Source organism: Anabrus simplex, chromosome 6, assembly GCF_040414725.1.
Source record: "Anabrus simplex isolate iqAnaSimp1 chromosome 6, ASM4041472v1, whole genome shotgun sequence".
NCBI lineage: Eukaryota > Metazoa > Arthropoda > Insecta > Orthoptera > Tettigoniidae > Anabrus > Anabrus simplex.
The window spans coordinates 28586004-28613695 of NC_090270.1; the positions used below are offsets into that span (position 1 = coordinate 28586004).

General features: G+C 36.8%; 1 protein-coding gene across 1 annotated transcript in view; it reads right to left on the minus strand.

Moving 5' to 3' along the window:
• Positions 1-266: 266 nt before the first annotated feature.
• Positions 267-27692, minus strand: part of Hs3st-B (Heparan sulfate 3-O sulfotransferase-B) — a 110395-nt gene continuing 82969 nt past the window's right edge. The window contains exons 3-6 of the mRNA XM_067148984.2: positions 26412-26644; positions 20596-20769; positions 8910-9123; positions 267-1779 (exon numbers count right to left, since the gene is read on the minus strand). Of these exons, the coding sequence (XP_067005085.1) occupies positions 1543-1779; positions 8910-9123; positions 20596-20769; positions 26412-26644 (858 nt within the window). The 3' untranslated portion in view covers positions 267-1542. The remainder of the gene's footprint in view (positions 1780-8909; positions 9124-20595; positions 20770-26411; positions 26645-27692) is intronic.

The following is a 27692-nucleotide window of genomic DNA, read 5'->3' on the forward strand; positions in this document are numbered from 1 at the left end:
AAAGTATATATATGTTACTATTGACGACATCAGTTAAGAGTGGCTCCGAGATTGATGATATTAAATATCACTTTTTCTTTGGAAATTCTGAACACTGAAAACAAGTTAGACTGCACTGAAGTACTTTCCCTGAGTTCACTAGTTTCAGGAAAAACAATTATCTTCTTGTAAAATTAAACAATTTACTCATGGTCCAGTATGTGGTTTCAAACTTGGGTTTACTGCTCTTACGTTGTACCTTTGTGTAGTGTTCCAAGGAAGCTGCACAATTGTGAATGTAGTTCTAATATGTGAGCCATATTCATGCCCTAAACAGTGGAATTGGTGGGGCACAGTAATAAAGAAGGGGAAGTGAAATACATGGGAGGTGTCACCTACCCATGAGTAGCTTTCTCACTCTTCTGTGCTTCATGTAAGAACTATGATTGTTTGCAATAGGTTGATGGGGGTCTCCAATGGGATTTGATCTGTAGGGATTTGATTTCCATGACACCAGATGATCATAACTGTTATAGTCTAGAGTCATCATACAGACACCCAACAGTACAAATAAATGCACGTTCTTACTCCACTATTCTACAGTAAAACTATAATCATGTTTAGACTTCAAACTGGTTATTAAATTTATTGCACATTAAAAAATTCAGTGCTCTGAATGACCTGATCAGCAATTAAAATTATATTATTCTATGATCCAAGTTCTTTTATAGCCAAATGCTAAATTTTCCAGTCCCAAGTATATTTTTTACTTTTTCAACTCAATATTTTATATATACATAGAAAAATGGCTACAGTAACATTATGACATTAGAAAGAATATACAAATGGAGAATGGCAGTTTCTATTTCAGACAAAATCTTCATTCATGCAATACTATCACAGCTCTATCCTAGGCATGCTAATGCCTTCCATTTCTGAATTTTCTTACCTTTTACCACTGTTTTAATTCACCTCATTTAGCTGCATTTAAATGCAGTTAAATCCAGTAGTTAATTCAGAAACTACAGAACTATTTCCCATTCTCTCAGTGATATGGAGAAGAAGTCAGTCACATGTATGAGTATTTCAAGTCTTTTTGAAATTAAGTCAGGAAATAAAACTGAAATAAGTTATTCAGTTGTACTAAATATCACTCAGTCTCACTTTTTCTTGTACCTTCATAAAAAACATAGTATCAAAAAGAGAGATGGTGTACTTTTTGTAAAATAGTTTATGCCCACTCATTATATCAAAGATGAATCGACCTGCAATCATTCATCAATTCCTCCAATAAGTCTAGAAAGAAAACAATGCAGAATTTGAACTGCAGGCATGGACACACATACAAGGAGCTTGCTATGAACTATCATGACTAGGGCCAAATATCACTTTCATATTCTTTGAAAGTCACAGACTAGTTTGTAACTGTCACATAATGCCACTGACAATTTTATTTATTGCTGGTAATGATGGGGAGCTTGTTTAGGAGTACACAGTGGAAAAACATGGTTCTGTACAAATAGTAACACGGACTGGAAGAACTCGTCCATGGCAGATAAATGACTAAGGCCAGCCAAAGTTTATTCCGGTTAGCTGATAAAAGCGAGCATTAAATGGACGATAAAATTCCCGCAGGCGCTGCACGGCAACAGGATCAATGTGCGGATGATTTCGCCCTTTGGTTTTACCCAGGCAGTGTGGACTTGAACGCCCTTCTGATTTCATCAAACAGGGGAAGCCTTTAGTTGAGTTAAAGTAGAAATGTTTCTCTGTGACAACTCGCTTCAGACCAAGGAAATCCTGAAACAAATCAGGAAGTTTGTTAAATAGAGCACACTTGGAATTTCATTAAACAATTAAGAGAACCTCTGCAACAAATTTTTGAAATATCATTAAGTTGGGTCAGTTTTAATGTTCATTATTATTAAATTCTTCAGTTCTAAGAAGAAATCTACGTCATTTTCCCCATGTTTTACTATCCTGTGTTGGATACATCGCTTGATGTAGAGACCTCTCAACCAACTCCTTTATTTGGTCAATCCACCTTGTTGGAGCTTTTCCTTGGGGCCTTGTTCCTTGCATATTCCCCTATACAATCAGGTTCTCCATAGGTCCAATTCTCCGTGATATATGACTTAAGTATCTTAAGCCTGGATGATATTGATGAGCTCTTCTAGGATAGAAGTTTTCATCATGTGCTTTGTCCAGGATACTCATAGGACTAGGCAGTAACACTCATTTCTATCACTTCAATCTTCTTGATGTTTGCTTAAAATATCTCAGCAGCGTATGTGGTAATGGAGAAAACCAGAACATTTACCAGCCTGAGTTTGGTGTTTTAGTGGTGGATCTATCTTTCCACATCCCAGTTAGCTTCACCGTTGCACACAGTGCATCTCCTTATCTCCTCTCCTCTGCTTGTTACCAGGACACAGAAGGTGGTAGTGTTTCACGTTGGTGCCAACAACGTAAGGCAAGCTGATATAAGTACCAATATAGTTGGGGATGTGTGGGATCTGGTAAATGCAGCACAGGTGAAGTTTAAGGAAGCAGAGATTGTTATCAGTGGAATACTATGTAGGAGGGATACTGACTGGAGGGCGATTGGGGATTTAAATGAGACTACGGAATGGGTATGTGGGAAACCGGGAGTGAAATTTTTAGATCCTAATGGGTGGGTAGGAGATAGGGATCTGCGCTCAGGCGGCCTTCACTTAAACCGCAGTGGTACGTATAAATTAGGAAATTTGTTTGGAAGGGTAATAGGGAGATACATTCAGGGAAAATGGGTTGTCTAGGGAGCGGTGATAAGGGTATAGAGATCTGGAAGTCAACTAGGAATGACAATGTTAGTGTTGAACTGTAGAAGTATTGTAAAGATAATAATGCTAGTTGCTTTACATCGCACCGACTCAGATAGGTCTTATGGCGACGATGGGACAGGATAGGGCTAGGAGTGGGAAGGAATCGGCCGTGGCCTTAATTAAGGTACAGCCCCAGCATTTGCCTGGTGTGAAAATGGGAAACCACGGAAAACCATTTTCAGGGCTGCCGATAGTGGGGTATTGTAAAAAAAGGAATAGAATTAAGTAATTTAATAGATATATATTTACCAGATGTTGTAATAGGAGTTGAATCATGGCTGAAAAATGATAATGGATGCAGAAATTTTCTCACGGAACTGGAGAGTATCGTAGAGATAGGAGAGGAATGGTGGGAGGGGAGTATTCATTCTGGTGAAAGAAGAATTTGTAAGCTACGAAAAGGTTAAAGATGAGAAGCATGAAATTCTAGGTGTAAGGTTCATTTCTAAAGATAACAGGCAACTTGATGTCTTTGGAGTGCACAGACCGGGAAAGGGTAGCGCTGACACGGATTCAGAATTATTTTATAAGATAATCAGCTATCTGGGAAACAATATGGAAAGAAATGTGATTGTAGCAGGAGATCTGAATTTACCAAATGTCAATTGAGAAGGAAATGCGAATGACAGGAAGCATAACCAACAAATAGCAAATAAGCTAATATGGGAAGGACAGCTGATTCACAATGTGATGGAACCAACTATAGGGAAAAATATTCCCGGCTGTGGTGCTGATAAAACCAGATGGGCTCTATGGAGAAACCGAAGTAATAGATGGCATTAGTGATCATGAAGCTGTTTTTGTCGCAGTTAAAAATAAATGTGGTAGAAAGGAAGGTCTCGAAAGTAGATTTATCTACCCCTGTAATAATTAAAAGGGGAGTATTATTGGATCTTTGTTTTCTTATATATATATATGAATGATATGAATAAAGAAGTGGAATCAGAGGTAAGGCTTTCTGCGGATGATGATATTCTCTAGAGAGTAATAAATAAGTTACAAGACTGAGCAACTGCAATGTGACCTAGATAATGTTGTGAGATGGACAGCAGGCAATGGTATGTTGATAAACGGGGTTAAAAGTCAGTTTGTGAGCTTCACAAATAGGAAAGTCCTCTCAGTTTTAATTACTGCGTTGATGGGGTGAAAGTTCCTTTTATAAGGAGGGATATTCATTGGGGTAGTGACATAAATGGGATTGTAAATAAAGGGTACAGATCTCTGCACATGGTGTTTAGGGGTTGTAGTAAGGATGTAAAGGAGAGGGCATATAAGTCTCTGGTAAGACCACAACTAGAGTATGGTTCCAGTGTATGAGACCCACACCAGGATTACCTGATTCAAGAACTGGAAAAAATCCAAAGAAAAGCAGCTCGATTCGTTCTGGGTGATTTCCAACAAAAGAGTAGCTTTACAAAAATGTTGCAAAATTTGGGCTGGGAAGAAGTGAGAGAAAGAAGACGAGCTGCTCTACTAAGTGGTATGTTCTGAGCTGTCAGCGGAGAGATGGCGTGGAATGACATTAGTAGACGAATAAGTTCGAGTGGCATCTAAAAAAAATAGGAAAGATCACAATATGAAGGTAAAGTTGGAATTCACGGGGCAAATTGGGGTAAATATTCATTTATAGGATGAGGAGTTAGGGATTGGAATAACTTACCAAGGGAGATGTTCAATAAATTTCCAATTTGTTTGCAATCATTTAAGAAAAGGCTAGGAAAAGAGATAGGAAATCTGCCACCTGGGCAACTGCCCTAAATGCAGAATAGTATTGATTGATTGAACTGAGAAACGAATGTCCACCACATTGAAGCAAATATTATTAGAAAGGTAAAACTACGTAACAAGCAAATGGATTAATATCTCGCTTACTGGATTGTTCTTTTTAATTCACACAAATTACTCTAATTTAAGGTTCTTTAGTATTTGGCCATGTATCTTAAGCTAGGAATACACTGGTGACTTTCCACCTGTGAGAAGCTGTCTGAGTTTAAAGATAAAAATTTCATTGTTCCGTATTGAAATTATTAACATTAAAAATTAAATAATTGAAGTTCAACCAATTCAATACATAAAAGAAAGAAATGTAGTAATTACATTCTTATTTAAATGGGACCGGTTTCGACCCTAGTCCAGGTCATCGTCAGCCGTAAAAACAAGTAGGCGAAATCACACAATGTTTATGAATATTGGAGAAATGGGTCAGTTTCTGCGACTTCAAGTTTATTTATAATCTTCATATATTATTTGATAGTGTTGTGACTTTGTGCCTGACAGAGTGTGAAACTGACCCATTTCTCCAATATTCGTAAACATTGTGTGATTTCGCCTACTTGTTTTTACGGCTGACGATGACCTGTACTAGGGTCGAAACCGGTCCCATTTAAATAAGAATGTAATTACTACATTTCTTTCTTTTATGTATTGAATTGGTTGAACTTCAATTATTTAATTTTTAATGTTAAGCTGTCTGAGTGCAAAATCAACAGTGTAGCTGTGGCTGCAAGCAGTCGCTCACACAGACCACAACTTCTTGCTAGTGTAGAGCTGTGTACAACTAGTCATGCCAGCTGCTTGCAGATTTCCAAATTGTTTTGAACGGATTGCTTCTCGCATATAAGCAGGAACAATGTAGTCATAAAAAACATGGTCAAGGAAGAAAGAATGGAGATAAAACAATACAAGTGTCATGAGGACTTGTGAGGCGTGAAATCTGCCATTTACAAAAACAGTCCAAAAAAAATCATGTACATCAAGTGTTCTTGCAAATCATTCTAAAACAATTTATGAAATAAGTAGGAAACTCCATTGAGAAATCAATGTGTCATGAATTAAGGAAGATAAAATCAAAGAAATGTGATGGAGTAGATCTTCTAGAGTTCCTTTTCTTATTTTTAATGATTGCAGTGACAATGATACCTTCCTTCTTATACTCAAGCTCATGTTTCACTGAACAAGTCTCAATAGTTTGACCCAATGTACAACCCCCTGTGAGAACTGCACCAAGATCAACTCTTCTTCAGATGCACTCAGACACAAAGTCACAAGTTTGATTATCAGTGGACACATGGCAAGATATTGGTTTCAATCCATATTGATGGTTTACACTTTACAATAGAAAAGCTTTTATTACTTCCTCCTATTCAATACTTGTATCCATCTTTGGATGGAATGATTTTTAGCCAAACATGTTTCTGCTCATTTATGAGCCATCTTCAGTGAAAATATATTAAAATTTACATGAAATAATGTTGAATAAGTAATACTAAAAACAATGTGAAGGACCATGTAAAATCCAAGTAAAACATATTGCTGTATTCCTACTAGTTTTCTTAGTGAATTTGGCGATCGATCAAGCATTTTTCAAAAAACTTCAAAAAATTCTGCATGATTAGTATTATCACATGGAAAACAAAATAATAATAATAATAATAATAATAATAATAATAATAATAATAATAATAATAATAATAATAATAATAACAACAACAACAACAACAACACTGTCCTGCGATGGTTTCATTGCAGCCATCCTGTATTGCTTTTTAGGATGACTTCTGCATTCTGAATCAGGATCCAATGTTAATTTTTCCCCATCACATCATATTTTCTCAAAAATCCTATATTACGTTTATTTCATCACACGCACTTCTTATGTTGTTAGGAAGTGTGTTGCTTTAATTTTGATTTCCATATTCTTTCCACATTTTATTAATGTGACGTCCTCCAGCCGTCTTGTAGTCCTGTATTATCATGCTCAGAGTGTAGAACTGGCAACTATGTACAAAATAGCTTGGACACGCGGTTTTGGCTGAATGACATTTTCTCGTGCTTCATCCGCAACAGTCCGAGATGTTTCGCTTGCTAGTGAAGAGATTTGTCTTCAGAAGCGTTCTATATGTTAGTGACGTACTGTGTTAATATTTTTATTGAACTTCCATCTATCAACATGCCACGACGTGGCTGCAAGAACAATCCAGATACATTCTGCTATGTATGTGGAATTTTATGCCGATGAAACAGCGGCGCAATATAACCGAGTTCGTGAGAAAGGCCTACTATGCCTACTTTGGCTTGAAACTTGGAGACCAAGACAAGCCGTGGGCACCACATAAGGTTTGTAGAACCTGTACAGAGCAGTTATAACAATGGGTGAACGGTAAGCGAACTGCGTTGCCATTTGGTATTCCAATGGTGTGGCGATAACCCCCAAACCACAGTACTCAGTGCTACTTCTGTTCTGTGAATGTGAGGGGATTTAACAGCAGCAACAAAGGTAACATTGTGTATCCAAGCAATATTCAATCTGCAATTTTACCCGTTCCTCATGGCCCTGATACACCAGTACCACAACGTCCAGAACATTTACAGGATTGTCCCTCTTCTGAATGTGATGCAGAAATGGTGGGCACTAGCTCTGATTTCTCCCCTGAATGCGTTGAAAAAAAACCAATACTGTTCGAGCAAAGTGCATTAAATTACTTTGTTCGAGATCTTGGTTTACAAAGGAATCTCCCGAGTTACTCGAGTCTAGACTTCATGAAACGAACTGTTGGCACCAGGCACAATGTACTATTAGTACAGACATCGTCAACAAGAATTTACACCCTTCCTGAAGAGGGAGCCTTGGTTTACTGCAACAAGATTCCGGAGGTTATCTTAAAACTAGGAGCACCATAGTACGACCTTATTGAGTGGAGACTTCATCGACGCCCCTAAGTGTAGTTTGAAGTGCGTCCTCCTTCACAATGAAAAACTTGTATCCATTCCCATTGCTCATTCAGTTATGAGAGAAACATACGGAAATCTTGAAATGCTGTTGTGTAAACTGAAGTACCAAGAACACAAGTGACAAGTGTGTGGCAATTTCAAAGTGATAGGTAATCTGTTAAGTTTACAAAGAAGTTACACAAAGCACCCCTCCTTTCTGTCTGAGTGAGGCAGTCGAGCAAGGTTACATCACTGGACTCAAAAAGAATGGACACGTACACAATGGATTGTAGGGTCAAAAAACAAAACAAGAAACTTGTTCACAAGAGCAAAATACTGTTACCTCCACTTCATATCAAACTAGGGCAATTTGTTAAGGCCCTAAACAATGAAGGTGAATGCTTTCAGTACCTGTGTCATCGATTCCCAGGCATCAGTAATTCCAAAATCAAGGAGGGTATTTTCACAGGTCCAGATATCAGAAAACTTCTTTCTGATGCTAATTTTGAAGATGTTATGTGCGCTGCAGAGCAATCGACGTGGACAGCATTCCGGAATGTGGTCAAAAACTTTCTTGGAAACCCAAAGGATTCAGAATACAAACAAATGGTGAATAGATTGCTTGTTTCTTTCCAAGATTTAGGCTGCAAAATGAGCTTGAAAGAGCACATGTTACATTCACATCTGGACTATTTCCCTGAGAACCTAGGAATGCTGAGCAAAGAGAGCAAGGAGAAGGATTCCATCAGGATCTACAGAAAATGGAACGCAGATATGAAAGGAAATGGAACAAAAGCATGCTGGCAGATTACTGCTGGTTGCTAAAGAGAGAAGGTCCAATACTCCTCACACGCGAAAAACAAGGCGAAGACGTTTCTTATACTAAGGTAGGACATTATAAAATTGAAACTGTAGACTTACCATTCTCAGTATGTTATTAGGCTTAATGCGAGGTAAATTTGATCCATGTGGCTGTGTTTTTCTACAGATCTGTTAACAATACACTACATATCTATATTACGTAGATAAGTATACCAGTGTAAGATAGGAGTGTTCAGATGGGTGAAAATAATAAGAAGCATTCTTTACATGTGATAATAGTAATCTTGCATATGTGCGTGCTGCATATTTATCAAAATTTCGCTTTGAATTTTCACAAAAACCTGATGTGATAGGGGAAAACCGACTTCAGTTCCGGAATCAGCATGCCCGAGATATAAAATATCACTATGTAAACTTCATGCAATGATCGGAAAGTTCGAATTTGCAGGTCAGTGTAATAATAATAATAATAATAATAATAATAATAATAATAATAATAATAATAATAATAATAATAACAATAACATAACACACCTGGACTCTCGCAAGTTCTGCAGCAGGATCAACAATGAGCCTTTCCCCACTGACAAACAGTAACTGATTCAGGGAGAAGTATCTTAACCATCGTTCCAAATGACGTGCATATACACCTATTTTGACAGGTCCCCAAGAAGTGTCGATAAGACCAGGGCCATCCGAGCCGTTCAAAAACGCTAATTCTTCGAAACGTCTCATGCCAGCTTTCTTGCTAAAACAAAAGAGGGAATATGTCAATAGAATAAATAGGTCCAATCAGAAATGAAAGATTAAAAATATTTTGTCAGACTGTTATACTAATTCTCTGTCAATATCTAGTCAACTGGAAGCACCAGACATGATCTTCAGGGCTAAAATATGGAAACTAGACATGACTAGTTGTCCACTTTCAAGGCAATAAGAAAAAATGATTACAAACAGGAGCTTGATGAAAAGTTATTTCTCTCACCTTATACAGTATATTTCACTTGAATCATGCAAGGCTGGAGTTAGGAGAAAAGTATGCAGTGTTCTTCATGCAGAATGTCTGGTGCATAGTAGTTTAACTCGCATAAAGTCAATGGTACTGATACCAAGCATAGTAATGCTCCAAAACATTTGGTAAATTTTGTTATTAAATCTATTCAATTTTTGAAATTACTAAATGGTTTTTATTCTCCTTTCTATTTGCTTTATGTCGCACCAACACAGATAGGTCTTATGGAGACGATGGGATAGGAAAGGCTTAGGAATGGGAAGGAAGCGGCCGTGGCCTTAAGATTCTCTATTCATTGACACACATCATGGGCCAGAAATTACAATTTAGATGTTGATATGAGGCAAATTAAGAAATTTGCACATATTCAACTCTCAATAAGGATCGTAGGGCAACCATGTGATACCATCGTCTTGTCCTCAGCGTTTATGTTTAGACAGTCTTTAATGTAATTTTACATTAGCCAATTAACTGAGAGAAAATATTCAAATAAATTCATGAACAGAGTTTCATTGTATGTAATGAATTAAATGTTCAAACTTGCATAACCTCAAATGTTCCCCATCTCAGATTTCTTACCTAATGATGAAAAGTACACAATCAAATAAGCTGGCCGAGACTGTCCAGCACACGAGTAAAACCTTATTTCTGAATATTTGAAGACAGCAGTCGACTAACAGACCAACAATGTTGGTATTATAAATTTACTCATTTGGGACAAATATTTCAGGTTTTCTTGGGAATCAACATATTATCTGATGGCCAGGCAGGCATCAATTTTGGAAAATGAGAAAGTTTCTCACAGTGCAGTTCAGACTGCTCCAAGTAGCCTACGCAGTAGCCTTAACGATATGCACTAGCCATGCGTCTTGGTAGGTGTGTTATTTACCTGGGGTGAAACGCTGGCAACCAGGAATGAGTTAGCTGGAAAATTTATAATGTCCAATAACAGACCAACTCTTCTGGTAATTAACCCAGTTTCCCAGGTTGAGGTAACCAGTCCTTACAATTTTCCTCAGCCCCATGGGAGTTCAGAACATGAAAGTAACAGGAGACACTTCAAAAATTATGAGTTATCATACACTATTTTCATTCTTAATGCAGATCAGTTTCTCTGTGAAGTAGCATCAAAAGTATGAAAAAAAGAAAAAAAACAGGTTGACTCTGGTTTGATGGTACATATATTTGGATTTATTTCCTTTGATGGTATTTACATTTGGATGCCAATGGCCGTAGCCATGTTGAAACACCGGATCCCGCGAGATCTCCGAAGTTAAGCAACATTGGGCGTGGTCAGGAGTTGGATGGGTTGCCACGCGCTGTTGGTGGAGGTAAGGGAATGGAGGAGCAGAAAGGAACTGGCCACCCTACCGCACGTAAACTCCGGCTCAGGAACACCTCTGCGGAGGTTCGGACCTGCCTTCGGGCAGAATAACCCTTACTGTACCTTACATTTGGATTTATCTTCTAGGTACCAAATTACGTAAGAACAAATTTGTTCTTGCAAATACACTTATTTTGCTGACATGGATTGAGTTATTTATCTTTTTTGGTGCTGTCGAATGAAATAACCCTATGAACAAAACTAGATGAAACAAAGCTATAAAAATGTAGCAATTTGGCAGAGTAATAGTTTTTCATGAATGTATGATTATCATTTATTATTAAAATGTCAAACTTCTTGGCTGAATGGTCAATGTCGTGGGCTACAGCTCGGAGGGTCCTGGGTTCCATTCCTGGCCAGGTCAGGAATTTCAGCTGCAACTGGTTAATTTTTCTGGCTCGGAACTGAGTTGTGTGTTTGTCTCAATAGACACCTCTTCATATACAAACAACACTCGCCACTGCCAATCAACACTGAAAGATGTAATAGAGAACACACCTTTCCATACAGGGTTGGCATCAGAAAGGCACCAGGCCATAAAACTGGGCCAAGTTCTTGTTTGCAACAGTTCACATCTGTGACCTCATCTCGTGGTGTGGTAAAACCGGGGAGGAGTTTATTTATACTGTTCATGCCCACATTGGAGCACCAAAATCAACTTTATACAACAAAATCTTCAAAAAATAAGTACATCAAAAAGTAAGTTCATTTTTAAAAACTTTATAATTTCTTCTTTTCCCAAAACTTATTTCTAGATGATCTTGCAGTTCATTCTTCTGCTGATATAACATACTGCTTACATTGATGTTTTAAGCGATGGTTTTGTATATTTGTTGTTTAGAATCATCTCTTCTCTATTTTTAATTTGCTCTGTAGTAATTTTCAATTAATCCAAATCCATTTGTATTTCTTTAAGCCACATGCTTTCTGATTTACTATTCCAAAAGAAATCAAAAAGCTGTTTTAGGAGTCAAATTCGGCAAATGGTATGTGTCCAAAAAATACAATCCTCAGTTTTCTCATCATGTTAACCAATTCACTTTCCTTGTAAATTACTGAATTGGGTAAAAGTCTCCACTGGCCATCAACCTGTTTTTTATTAATAATTGTCTGGAGAATTGTTCTATCCACTTTCTGCAGTTTGTCTGTTGTTACTTGGGTATTAGGTTTGAATAACGTTTCACTTGCATACATTGCTTCTGGTCTGATGACAGTTATAATGGCAACATTTAGCATTAATTTAAAGAGACCTTTTTTGTAACTCAGCCATGTAAGTTGTTGTGCTCGTCTCAATTTTGAGTTCTATTATCTATGGATGCTTTTTCATTAGCATTCCAAGTGATAATTTCACCAAGATATTTAAATTTATTTACAACTTTTATATTAAATAATACGTGGAGTGTCAACTTTAAAGGATGGCATTTGTTTTCTCACAAGATATTTTCAACCCAACCTTCGATGCTAATCTTCCTAGTTCCTCTACTTGAAATTTCGCTTCTATACTATTTGCTAATAGTGCCAGATCAGCAAATGCAAGACAATTTAGTCAAATATTTCTACCAATCTTAACAGTACAAGAATCTATTAACATTTAAACATAATTTAAGACTTACCATAAACAAGGCTACAGTATTCTAAAATGATAATTTCCATAATATGCATCCTCAGGAACACCTAAGCTATCGCAGCTAATGGTAGATCTACTGATTATCCAAATGGCCTTCAGGCAGTGGACTTTGTAGGCAGGTCCACTTAGGTACATTATGATCAAATAGGATGACTAATGTTATCAATCAATCAATCAATACTGATCTGCATTTAGGGCAGTCGCCCAGGTGGCAGATTCCCTATCTGTTGCTTTCCTAGCCTTTTCCTAAATGATTTCAAAGAAATTGGAAATTTATTGAACATCTCCCTTGGTAAGTTATTCCAATCCCTAACTCCCCTTCCTATAAATGAATATTTGCCCCAGTTTGTCCTCTTGAATTCCAACTTTATCTTCATATTGTGATCTTTCCTACTTTTATAGACGCCATTCAAACCTATTCGTCTACTAATGTCATTCCACGCCATCTCTCCGCTGACAGCTCGGAACATACCACTTAGATTCACAATTAAGTATTTATTTATTTTCCACCTAGTCGATACAATGATTGCTTAAGGCAATTTTTAATGGTCAAAAGTGGTACATGTTTCGTATATTATCAACATCTTCAGCCACATAACACTGTTTAGATGAAAAATATATAAAATTGACAAAGTAATGCTTTAGAGGAAGTGTCCTTAAAATTAACATAAGATTGACAAGACTAAAACAAACAAATAACTCAAGAGAAAATATATAAATTATTTCTACAATAGAAAGCAGTCGTCAAGGAAACACTTGTACATTATTCCATAGAGAAATTGTCCTAATAAATATTCTTTTCTTAATAATTCATGAAACAAGATCAATTTATAAATTAAAAATTATACAATTTATAAGTAATTATCGAAATGAAGAAATCCTGATATCACAGTGCGGCTCTTATTATTAATGTAGATGAAAATATAACTAATTCCTATTTGTCAAATCTTATTAAGCCTGCTTTCCTTTGGAACAGTAACTCCTGTCATTCTTTCACAGTTTTGCGCCGGGTGTAATATTGGTGATGCGTTCTTCCTTGCTCTTGCACCTGAGGAGGTGGAGGAGCGGGGGATATAGGTGTGTCAAGAACTTCCTTGCTGTCACCTATAGCTTCAACTGAGGAGGAATAAGCTGTAGGGCTATCTGTAGGTGGAGAAATTCCAATTCTTTTTTCGTGATCCTTCTCAAGCATTTTCAAATATACTTTCTCTCAATTCTTCCCAACCCAAACATTGCAACATTTTTGTAACTCTACTCTTTTGTCGGAAATCACCCAGAACAAATCGAGCTGCTTTTCTTTGGATTTTTTCCAGTTCTTGAATCAGGTAATCCTGGTGAGGGTCCCATACACTGGAACCATACTCTAGTTGGGGTCTTACCAGAGACTTATATGCACTCTCCTTTACATCCTTACTACAACCCCTAAACACCCTCATAACCATGTGCAGAGATCGGTACCCTTTATTTACAATCCCATTTATGTGATTACCCCAGTGAAGATCTTTCCTTATATTAACACCTAGATACTTACAATGATCCCCAAAAGGAACTTTCACCCCATCAACGCAGTAATTAAAACTGAGAGGACTTTTCCTATTTGTAAAACTCACAACCTGACTTTTAGCCCCGTTTATCAACATACCATTGCCTGCTGTCCATCTCACAATATTTTCGAGGTCACGTTGCAGTTGCTGACAATCTTGTAACTTATTTATCACTCTATAGAGAATAACATCATCCGCAAAAAGCCTTACCTCCGATTCCACTCCTTTACTCATATCATTTATATATATAAGAAAACATAAAGGTCCGATAACACTGCCCTGAGGAACTCCCCTCTCAACTATTACAGGGTCAGACAAAGCTTCACCTACTCTAACTCTCTGAGATCTATTTTCTAGAAATATAGCAACCCATTCAGTCACTCTTTTGTCTAGTCCAATTGCACTCATTTTTGCCAGTAGTCTCCCATGATCCACCCTATCAAATGCTTTAGACATGGCAATCGCGATACAGTCCATTTGACCTCCAGAATCCAAGATATCTGCTATATCTTGCTGGAATCCTACAAGTTGAGCTTCAGTGGAATAACCTTTCCTAAAACCGAATTGCCTTCTATCGAACCAGTTATTAATTTCACAAACATGTCTAATATAATCAGAAAGAATGCCTTCCCAAAGCTTACATACAATGCATGTCAAACTTACTGGCTTGTAATTTTCAGCTTTATGTCTATCACCCTTTCCTTTATACACAGGGGCTACTATAGCAACTCTCCATTCATCTGGTATAGCTCCTTCAGCCAAACAATAATCAAATAAGTACTTCAGATATGGCACTATATCCCAACCCATTGTCTTTAGTATATCCCCAGAAATCTGATCAATTCCAGCCGCTTTTCTAGTTTTCAACTTTTGTATCTTATTGTAAATATCATTGTTATCATACGTAAATTTTATTACTTCTTTGGCCTTAGTCTCTTCCTCTATCTCGACATTATCCTTGTAACCAACAATCTTTACATACTGCTGACTGAATACTTCTGCCTTTTGAAGATCCTCACATATACACTCCCCTTGTTCATTAATTATTCCTGGAATGTCCTTCTTGGAACCTGTTTCTGCCTTAAAATACCTATACATACCCTTCCATTTTTCACTAAAATTTGTATGAATGCCAATTATGCTTGCCATCATGTTATCCTTAGCTGCCTTCTTTGCTAGATTCAATTTTCTAGTAAGTTCCTTCAATTTCTCCTTACTTCCACAGCCATTTCTAACTCTATTTCTTTCCAGTCTGCACCTCCTTCTTAGTCTCTTTATTTCTCTATTATAATAAGGTGGGTCTTTACCATTCCTTACCACCCTTAAAGGTACAAACCTGTTTTCGCATTCCTCAACAATTTCTTTAAACCCATCCCAGAGTCTGTTTACATTTTTATTTACCGTTTTCCACCGATCATAGTTACTTTTTAGAAACTGCCTCATACCTGCTTTATCAGCCATATGGTACTGCCTAACAGTCCTACTTTTAAGACCTTCTTTTCTATCACATTTATTTTTAACTACCACAAAAACAGCTTCATGATCACTAATACCATCTATTACTTCAGTTTCCCTATAGAGCTCATCTGGTTTTATCAGCACCACATCCAAAATATTTTTCCCTCTGGTTGGTTCCATCACTTTCTGAATCAGCTGTCCTTCCCATAGTAACTTATTTGCCATTTGTTGGTCATGCTTCCTGTCGTTCGCATTTCCTTCCCAATTGACATCTGGCAAATTCAGATCTCCCGCTACAATCACATTTCTTTCCATGTCGTTTCCCACATAGCTGACTATCCTATCAAATAATTCCGAATCCGCATCAGTGCTACCCTTTCCCGATCTGTACACTCCAAATATATCAAGTTGCCTATTATCTTTAGAAATGAGCCTTACACCTAGAATTTCATGTGTCTCATCTTTAACTTTTTCGTAGTTTACAAATTCTTCTTTCACCAGAATGAAAACTCCCCCTCCCACCTTTCCTATCCTATCTCTACGATACACACTCCAGTGCCGTGAGAAAATTTCTGCATCCATTATATCATTTCTCAGCCATGATTCAACTCCTATTACAATATCTGGTAAATATATATCTATTAAATTACTTAATTCTATTCCTTTCTTTACAATACTTCTACAGTTCAACACTAACAATTTTATGTCATCCCTACTTGATTTCCAGTTCCCTGTTCCCTTATCACCGCTCCCTAGGCCATCCAGTTTCCCTGAATGTACCTCCGTATTACCCTTCCAAACAAATTTCCTAACTTATACGTACCACTGCGGTTTAAATGAAGGCCATCCGAGCGCAGATCCCTTTCTCCTACCCACCCATTAGGATCTAGAAATTTCACTCCCAGTTTCCCACATACCCACTCCATAGTCTCTCCATGGCTCTCGAGAAAGCACAGCTAAACAGTATAGAAGTCATCACCTTAGGTGGGTAGGCCAGGTACATCGTATGAGTGACAGCAGACTCCCTGGGGAAATCCTATATGGTGAACTCAGCACTGGCAAGAAGACTCGTTGCTCCTCTGAAGCGGTATAAGGATAAACAGACCATGAGAAGAGTAGATATAAACCTGAATACTTGGCATACTCTTGCAGTGGATTGCACTCACTGGCATGCTACCATCTGAACTGTAGTTGTACAATTTGAGCAGGAATGTCGAAGAAAGGAAAAGGAAACTCGCCAGAGAAAGAAACTACATCAAAACTACCACGCCCCTCTACTTTCCATCAGATGCAACATGTGCGGCCATACATTTTATATAAGAATTGGTCTGATAAGCAATCAGCACCACCTCTATTGAGTGGACCAATGAATTACAGAACTGCAGGTGAGAAGCATAAACTCTGATATGAATACCGGCTGACGACATGCACGCACGCACACAGAGTTGAGAAGTAACTGAGTAAAACTAATTTCATTATTTGCAACAATTCAGTAATTTTTCTTGTAATCGTTACATTTGGAAGAAATGAAATTTATTGTTTCAAGTTCCATATTGACTATAGTATCTATAAAGATATAAAATTTCCATCTATTCAATACTACACAGTATAATCTTATATTTTAATCTATATATATATATATATATATATATATATATATATATATATATATAAATATAATAAATATAAATGAACATTTGTATGTATGTATGTATGTATGTATGTATGTATGTATGTAAATGACATCTCCTAAACCACTGGAGAAAAATCAAAGAAATTTGGTACACTCATAACTTATCATCTGGAGACGAACACTGTGGGGGTAAGTCATCCCTAGCACCCTTAGGGGTGGGGGGTCAGGGGGGTTATATATAAAATTAATAGAAAGTAGTGTCGAATAAATCGTTTTCGGGTTTGCTGACATGAATAGTGACATGCTGGATTTTTCAAAAGTCCAAGTCAGCCCCTTCGTAAAGAGGGGCGAGGGGGCAGTGATATATAAAAATCGATAATAGCGTCGAATCCATTGATTCTTGATTTACTAGTTTCATTTCCGTATTGATAGTTCACTAATATATAGATAAGAAAAGGTTCCACCTTATCAATACAATTTTATTGATAACTACAGGACCGGTTTCGACCCTAAACAGTCATCAGCTGTACATTGATACCTTTACATATGTCAAAGAACAGTTAATGTACCTTTCTAAATGGAGAAGCCATGGGGAAGCATTATGTCCAAGCGTCCAAATTGGGCATGTTTGAGAGTAAAATGGTTAATATAATACAATTCAGGTACTTAGGTGTGGAGTTATCTTTTAGGCCTAAAATTTGTTTGTGGAACTTAAACTTAATTCTAAATTACAAGTACATTAAACACTTTAAAATATACAGTGCTTGTTAAAATCACATTAAAATACACAGTACATGTTAAAATCCTATAAAACACTTTTGTTGAAATGAATTTATACGTCTTGCGTTAGTCTACGTTCTTGTTTTGAGTCCAATTTGTTACAGAATAATTCAGTGCTTGCATTCATGGGCAGTGCTCTCTTAGGAAGTCCTATTTTGTGTTAGAATGCCTCCACTTGTATGGGTGGTAAATTCTCTATTATTAACAAATCCAGTGTATAGACGGAGGTAAATATGTGCAGCTGTGATTGGTATTATCTTTAAGTATCGGAGTAAATTGTGGTCTAGGTTGTGCGTAAGTATTTCTGATGCAGAGTGGTGGCTCCTTCCTCATCTATAACTGTATGCTGATATATGTTGTCTGTAAAAGATGGAAAATTGGTATGAGTAGAGTTATAAACTGTTGTTCAATCTATACTAAATACCCTTGAAAATGATGGCTTAGTTGATATTTCACATTTCCCAAAAAATGTTGAAACATTTTACTCCACTTGCTTGGAATACTTAGACCAGTGGACTTTTTATTTTTCTGAACTCAGTGTGGTAATTTGGGCAGATCTTAATTCTGTGTTCGAATGGAGTGATGTACAAAGGTCATTAGATTTTGTACTTAAGTACACTGGGAAAGACATGTGATACAATGCTTTTTGATGAGATTGTTAATGTCAGGGAATATGTCACAATTACTAAAGTAAAGGAATGGAATTCAGCTCATACACAAACTCATTTAAAGTGGGTGGAGATATTCACTAATTTTGAATATAGGAATATTGGCTTCAGGAATAAAGGTGATATTGTAGAATTTGTGTTAAGCTTGCCTGTTACAAATGCTCCTACAGAATGGGTAATTTCATTAATGAACAACCTTTAGACAAATGAAAAATCCAGGCTAAAGCCTGAAAATCACTAGGTGCAAGTTCCATTATAACTGCGCAGAGTTTTACGACATACTGCATGGAAACTTAAAGCTGTTGAAGACAATTCATTCAAGTGAAAAGTATGAGAGCCTGTCACAGTGACTTCACACTGCAATGTGTTAATGTAACACTGTTGTAATGTAAACAAATGTAATAGCATAATAGGTTAGTAGGTTACTAAAATTTGGTAATTTTTGTTATTGGAGCACATTACTTCCTTTTTTATAGCATCTAAAATCAGAGTTTTAAGTTTCATCATGCTGTAGTGAATAGGAATGTATGATTCATTGTTTGCTTTTTATGCTTGGTATCGCTTAAAAGGAACGAGAAAAATAAGCGATCAAGTTCGTTGCTAGATCATACGATCAGGTCCTGCTTTTTGTCTTTGAATATCTGGTCACCCTAGGTAGTACTGGCAATCTAAACTCTCTGTGGTGTTGTGCCATCAGTTGTTTTCGTCATCCTGTGTTTGACTGTAATAGTAATCTATGTACATCACATCAAGAATTTGGCAGCTTTGGAGCCCCAGCACTCGCAAAGCTTTGCACCAACGGTATAGGACGTTCACTCGTTCCTTTACTCGCAGCTTGTTGTGATTGCTAGTTAAGGTTTAGGTAATCATGTACTACCTGGTCGAGAATAGAACCGGAATAAACATGTGATGGCAAAGGGGTTAATTTTGAATTAATTGGCCCTGAAAATAATTAAAACAAGAATGCGACAAATTTTGACTGGGAGCAATCATTTTAAAAGTTTGTTTACTCTCGCTTAGTAATGATAGCTGCTTACTGTGCATGCTAAAACAATAGCAAAATGGAGCAATGGCTTTTTTTTCTTGCAAACTTTGATAACATTCCAGTTCCGTTTGAAAGTCAGTGATTTCCTAATGACTGACTGAAGTAATTGTAATTTTACCAATTATTTTTTGAAAAAGTAATTAGTAATTTTAATTGAGTAAAATATCTCTCAGCTTGAACACAGCTCAAATACTTTCATTTAGTACTTTTTCCACCACTGCACACATACGGAGGTCGAGTCATAAGCCATGGCAACTATTTTTTTCTCGCGAACAGGAGAAAACACAGACAATCTATTATATGCATTTGGAAATGTACAGTATGTACTTGCATATAATGCCACTAGGTGTATGTAAACAACAGTGTGGGTCTAAGCATGCCCCCAAGTTCAGTGTGTGAGAGAGCATCACAAAATGGAAGTCAACAAGCAGGAGCAATGATTATATATTAAAATAGCAATTCTCCGCAGCAGAAATGCATGCCACACCTGCCTTATTCACCCAATCTTGTGTGTTGTGTATCCCCAGACTTATGGTGTACAGGACTAGCAGTTCGTGTGACATACTTAAAAGCTTTACATGAAGTGGTAAAGAGAGAGAACTTATGGACTTTAGCTTGTCATTCTGTTCAAACGTACGAGATATCTGGACAGCTGATAGTTTAAGACAATGTTAAGTAAGATCTGTTCACAGAAGACTCTAGAAACCAAGTACACTGACTATTTTACTAGTGTTTGGTATAAGAGTATACAACTGTGTAAATATTCCTCCTGTTAATAGAGTGCAAGTGGATGTGGGAATTTTAATTAATTTCAGCACAGAGGCTCTTGTGTTTAACTGTTTTAGTTGATTTCTCCACTCAAAGAAGAGCTTGGTAATGTATTTGCATCTTCATTTCATGTTAATCAATAAATGTCTTATGTGATATTTGGACTAATATACAACACTTGCCACACAGTGAACTTGGGTAAAGTGCATATATAACTGTAGTAAACACTAGAATGGAGCACACTGTTCTAGAATTAACCAATATTAAAAATAAAATAAAAAGACTGGTATTGAGAATATACCTGGCAGCCTGAGTATAATCAGATATTGCTCTTGTAACAGGATCTCGAACCACTACAAGTAATTTCATAGCTGGATTCATCTGACGCACTCTCTGAGGCACTTCACGGGTAATAAAGTAACTTGGAGTCTTTTCCATAGTGACCTGCCCCTCCAGAGTAGGAGGCATATGATGTCTGAAAAACAAACAACATCTCACTATCCTCAGCTAACACTAAAAGTAAGAAACTATAGGATCTAAACAGTTACGTCTCCATTTCTATCACGAATTGGGAAAGGGTGCCTGGAGCAGTAGCCGTTCTGGCTAAAATGGATCACATTTATTTGAAAAACCACAAGGATTGTGTTCAAGTCTCCCATTCCTGATTAACCTTTTGCACTACATACACTTTTGCAATTTCACTGATAGCACATCCCAATCACTTCACAGTTTACAGAAAAGCATTACACATACAACTTATTACAAAAAATGAAGAAAAAGCCTCTGAAAACACACTTTCCTAGGTCTTGTAAGGTCTCCATGGCTTGTATTTCACTAATTTGTGACATTTATTGCTGGCCTTGCGGTCTATCTCCTACCCAGAAGCTTTTGGTTTAATTCCCTAGATGCGATTGCTGGCTCGAGATCAACTCACGACTACATAAAATCAGTGGCCTCAGTCCAGGAAGCCAAGAATAAAAGCAAAGAGAATTTGTGCACTGACCATGCATCACCTTGTGATCCACAGTCTTATTGTATTTTAATTAATTTTCTTTTTCAAGTATAATACTGAACGACTAGGATGAACTTGTAGCTTTTCATTTATCACCAATTCATACTTCATTAATCACCTTTCCAGACCACATCTGGAATTGTAAAGCCTGACTTTGGTCAGAAATGTTTCGATCGAAAGATCAGACAGTGATGATGAGTCTTCTAATGAATAAATCCACCGGTGTGAACAAGGATCTGCACAAAGACGCCACTTGGAATCTGTGGGGTGTCAAGTAGAAGACCTAGGCGAGTCGGAGCGCCTGGAAGCCCAACAGACAATCAACAGACAGCTGACAGACAGTGGACAAACCCAACAATGTAAGAAGAGACTTAAGTTCAACAAATCAGGAAAATTTTCATATTTTGCAACATTAAACATTAATTCACTAAGTAAGGTAGGCAAGTTGAAACATTTAACTGATGTGATGGACCAACATAGGATTTTAATAATGGCTTTGCAAGAACTTAGGAACACAGACCAGGACCCAATTGAATCAGGAGGTTATCGTCTCTGCAAAGGACCTCCAGGACAAAGAGTAATTAAGAACGTCCCAATTTTGTGTAGGTTTTCTTGTTCATAGTAGCATAATGGACTCAATTTAAGATTTTTCTTCAAACTCTTTGAGGATGGCACTTCTAACAGTTAAAGTAGGGAATAAAACTTATACTTTAATAAATGTCCATGCACCAACAAATCACAAAAACGAGATAGATAAGGAGTTGAAAACTTTTGGGAAGAACTTGATTACATAGTATCGAAGAGCCCTGATAAGCATATAATAATCTTGGAGATTTCAATGCTGAAATAGGCAGAGAAAAGAAGTATCGCACAGTTGTAGGAAAATGGCCAGCTCATAAATTACCGAACAAAAATGGCCAAAGATTAATTAAACTTTGTGCAGATCATGGACTCATTTTGGAAACCACCAGATTCATGAGGCGAGCACAAACTTATGACATGGAAATGCCCTAACGTAAAATTGGGAGAATTTCAGATCGATCATTTGCTATGGATAAAGATTATCATAAAGAACTTTATAATGTCAGAGTCCTCTGTGGGGTAGACATTGACTCGGATCATTATATCTCAAAAATAAAAATCAAGTTAACACCAAAAAGGAAACAATCATCTCAAAGCAAGGAGAAATTATGATCCCAGTCAATAAATAATAAAATATATTTAGAGAGATCCAAAACACCTTTAAATGACAAATTAGAGACGATGATCTACAAACTTAAAACCATAGCTGAAGAAATCGCTCCAATTAAAAGGAGAAAGAAAGATGCGTGGTGGAACTGGAAATGTGACAAAGCAATTCAAGCAAGGCACAAGGCATTGTTAAATGATCAGAGGAAAATAGAAAAATCTTGAGAAGAACTAATTAATGCCAGAAGACAAACAGCTAAAGTAATCAGGACAATTAAAAGAAATTATCAAAAGGAAATGCTTAGCACTATAGAGGAAACATTCAATCAGCATAAAACAAGAGACTATTACAAAACATTCAAGCAATATCAATCTAAGTTTACCCCTCCCACACTTATGTTAAGAAATAAAAATGGAAAAATGGCACACAATAATCAAGATAATGCTACCATCCTTGCAGAATATCAAGAGTTACTTAATTTTGAGGATCCTGCGGAACGTTTAGAATTTTACCCTAAGCCAAAAAATAAAACTCCATTACAAAAGATACCACCAGTTTACAATGAAGTGAAAACAGCAATTAATGCACTTAAAAACTACAAAGCAGCAGGAGAAAATCAAACAGCAGCAGAAATATGGAAGAATGCTAATGATCAGACTATTCAAAACCTACATAAATACATCATTGATATTTGGAATATGGAGATGCTTCCCAAGGAATAGAATACAGCGATAATCCACCCGCTGCATAAGAAAGGTGATCACTCTGATCCAATTAATTATCGGGGGATATCCTTGCTCGATATCACATAAGATTTTATCCAAGATTATATACACAAGAATCCAAGAACAACTCAACTAAGAACTTGGAGAATATCAGGGAGGATTTCGACCAGGTAGAAGCTGTCCAGATCAAATCATTAGTTTAAAATGGATAATGAAGCAGCAAAGAGTTCGAAGTAAGGGTCTAGTCATGTTTGTAGATTTAAAAAAAGCATACGACAGTATTCATCATGAATCATTATTAAAAAGCCATAAAGAATTTGGATTACACCAAAAACTTGTCAACCTCATCAGTATGACTTAAAAATACGAAGGCAAAATTTAAATTTAGAGGTGAATTATCAGAATCATTCACTATAAGAACTGGACTTCAACAAGGAGACGGACTTTCACCATTGTTATTTAACTGTGCATTGAAGAAGATTATGCGTGAATGGAACAAGAAATGCCAACCAACTATCAAGATCGGTAGAAGTATTAAACTCAACTGCCTTGCTTTTGCGGATGATTTAGCATTACTTGCAAATACAATAGAAGAGACTAAATTTCAAATTGAACAACTAGAAATTATAGCCAAAAAAATGGGATTACAAATTTCATTTGAAAAAACAGAAATGATGCCAACTTTTACAGTTGATTTACCAGTTATTCAACTGAACAGTAATAAAGAGATTAAAACTGTTCAGAAATTCAAATATCTTGGGGAAATAACATGGAACACAAATGAAAAAGAAGCAATAGAACACAGAACAATTAAATAAGCACAAAGACTTACCTGGCCAACCTATTAAAAAAAATCTTTTGATAAACGCCAAGCTGAAACGCTATACTGTAATTCCATAGTTAAACCACAGGCAACGTATGCTAGTGAAACTTTATTCAAATTAAACGTAAAATCTACAACAGACAAATTACAGAAAACTGATAGAATTCTTAGAACAATTATTAATAAAAAACACCAAGTTGATGGACAGTAGAGATTATTGCCTAACATTGTCTATCGTGAATGTGAATAATATCTACAATGTGTAAAAGAAGAATTTCCTTTTTCTGTCACATATCAAGATTACCAGACACCAGGATATTGAAACAACTAAGTTATTTGATAACTTTTTGAAAAATCAATAATAATTGGTTCAAAGAAGTTCAGGATGATTTGGTAGAATTGGGTATAACATGGCAACAAATCAAAGACAGAAAAGAGAAGAGGATTTCGAAGAACAAAAGCATAAGTCTCAAACTAAAAACAGTTGAACGGAAATAATATACTATATCAGACACACAAAGGGCTTCCAGGTCGGAGAGGATGAGAAAGTTCTGGGAGAAGAAATTAACTCAAATGTACTGATTTAAGTGCTCCAATGTGGGCGTAAAATATGTAAATAATAAATACTGTTACTATGTGTTTTCTTTTTCGGGTTTATTTCATATGGCAAAAGAAGGATACATCGGAAATTTAAATATTACAATAAGCTATATACAGTATTTACAGATCAGGTGTCCAGTGTATTCAACCAGTTCCCAACTTAATCGGTGGCACTGTATATATCTTGAAATAATCCTCTTGGGCACTCCACAGCAACATGTTGAACGGTCTGGGGGACATTGTCACAGTTTCAGTACGAGTTTTCAGCTTTTCCCCCACTTGTGAAGCCAGAATTGGCATCTTCCGTGGTTTTTCCTAATTCTGTTTAAAGATGTCCATGCCCTTCTAGGTAAATTAAACCATGTAAAGCTCCGTCTGGTTTCATTAATTAAACCCAGGTGATCAGGATTTGAAGACTACCATTCTTCTTTCCTGTTTGGTTGTAAGCCTTTCTCCTAATTTCCATGAAAGGTTCCTTGATTTCCATCTCACTGGTTTCTGATGTAAGGGTAGTCGAGGGTTGTTGCGACATTTCTTCCATTCTCTTACCAGACCTCTTTCCCTTCGTATATGAAAGAGGTGGGCGTTGGATAACACAGGCAGCCATTGTATAGGTGTTTATTTGATAGTGTCAGATATTGTCCTCATTATGTCATTTAGTTGAATATCAACTTTTGTAGTATGTGCACCGTTAAGCAACACAGGACAGCAGTATTCAGTAACTGGATAAACTAAAGCAAGGTCTTAAGTTTGTAGAACCGATGCTTTTGCCCCCCAACCTGTTCCACTCAGCTTAAGCAAGACGTTTCTTGTTTTTATCTTTTCTGCGGTATTATGAAGATGTTTATACGCCAGTGCCTGGTCCGTTGTGACGCCCATATATTTTGGGCAAGGATTTATATTTTAATCGTTGGCCTTTGAATTCCATTGGAGGTGTTTAGTTGCCTCTTATTGTCTAGATGGAAACAGGCAGGTTTAAGTCACCACGTAAAGAAATATTTGTTGAATGTATGGAGATCCTCCATAAGTACAATTTCTGATGTTTTGAAGTCATTGGATTGGGCAGTCAGAGCTATGTCATCTGCATATTTGAATTTTCTGGAAGCAGTTCCTGGGAGATCTGCAGTGTAGATGTTGAAGAGTAATGGAGCAAGAACCGAGTCTTGTGGTAAGCCATCATTCAGTACATAAGGCTTGCTCAAGTACTGCATGATGGTACTCAAAATTAATTTTGGTAGGTTGAACAGTTATAAATTAACCGAGTCAAAACTTCAGATATCACAAAAAAAACCTCATTTACTCTAAAAATCACACAAGCTGTTTACATACCACAATTTACCTCCTCGAGTCCCTAGTGGAGGTAGATCAATGATGGACTGTTCATGACTGCCACAGAGGTATGCATATGCCAGAAAACTGTGCTACACCATTGTGCACAACATTCTTGAACACATAACTACATAGCCTATTTTATGTATTTTACTGCTAATAAATTGCAGCACTGTTCATCAAGAAACCGAGCTCGATAGCTGCAGTCGCTTGAGTGTCGGCAGTATCCAGTATTTGGGAGATAGTGAGTTCGAACCCCACTGTCGGCAGCCCTGAAGATGGTTTTCTGTAGTTTCCCATTTTCACACCAGGCAAATGCTGGGTCTGTACCTTAAGGCCACGGCTGCTTCCTTCCCACTCCCTTCCTGTCCCTGCGACGTAAAGCAATTTGCAAAAAACAAAAAACAAAACAAAAAACAAAATTCAAGAAATTCCATACCTGTACCATTGAAATCCTCTGGAGTAATATCGGTCAAAGAAGTGCACCTCAGATCCTGCTGCCCTGACATCTGGATGAAGACGAATAAACTCTAACAGAGCCCTTGTACCACCTTTCTTCACTCCAATAATCAAGGTATCTGGAAGCTTACGGCTTGGCCGAAGTCCCTGTTGCCTGAGAAATCTATACTTTGGAGCTCCATCCATTTGATCTGGGTGAGATCCATTCTTGCTCTATAAAAAAAATATTTAATTGGTAGGCTCATCATCTATATGAACATAAATTCACAGCACCTTTTCTTACCACTGTGCCCTAACTTGTAAATCTGGCTTTTAATGTTACATTGAAGAAGTTTTGCACGTTCAAGAGAACAATATTTTTTATGAAGTGCTTATCAAAGAATGAGATCATAAAAACCTGAAGCAAAATAGAACAAGGATGAAGAGGGTGAATGTGTTGCTTCAATAAACATCAAACATGGATCAGAAAAGGAAAAACAAATAGAACAGCCATACCACATTGCTGAATAAATAAAAATATGACAATGATAATGTTTGGCAGATCATACTCTTCACGGGAATTGGTAATTGATTTCACGATTCCTTCACAAATTTATGCAAAGTTACATGCCTATATTCAAACGTTTAATACGTCATGTTAAACTGATATTCTTCTACAAAAACTCATAGCAGAAACGTGAAGTACGATAAAGTTGAACAAAGTGGAGACAGAATGGGGTAGATCAGAGAGTTTATTGAACGATACAGTTCCTGGTCCAAAGTCATGCGTAATTCTCCCTATTTCTCGGTTACATATTGTTCATATGAAACCGGGAGTGGCACTGTAGCTGAAGACTCACGAAACCAATTGTTGATGATAACCTTCCTTATTATCTGTCCTATCGAAAAGGTGCACATGAGAAAAACTTTTAGAAATTGGGTCAATTAAGGCTGGTAGTTTTCCATTAAGTTTGGTCATGTATATTTTGTGGGAGGGTAAAAATCACTGTTTCGACTTCCTATAAACCTCAAACCAATCCAGGATTTAGAAATAATATTGACCCTAGTACCTACCCAAGGACAGATAAAGTTTGGTAGAAATATATAGAGTAGTTTCCCAGTTATAAAAACTCAACGAACAGATGAACAGACAAATAGAAAAAAGCTAAGAAAGTTCACTTGAACCAGAGTGAAAACCGGTCTGTTAATGATATCTCCCTTCTTAATCCTCATATCAAAATGATGCACACGAGAAAGAAGTTTTAGAAATTGATTTCTATTA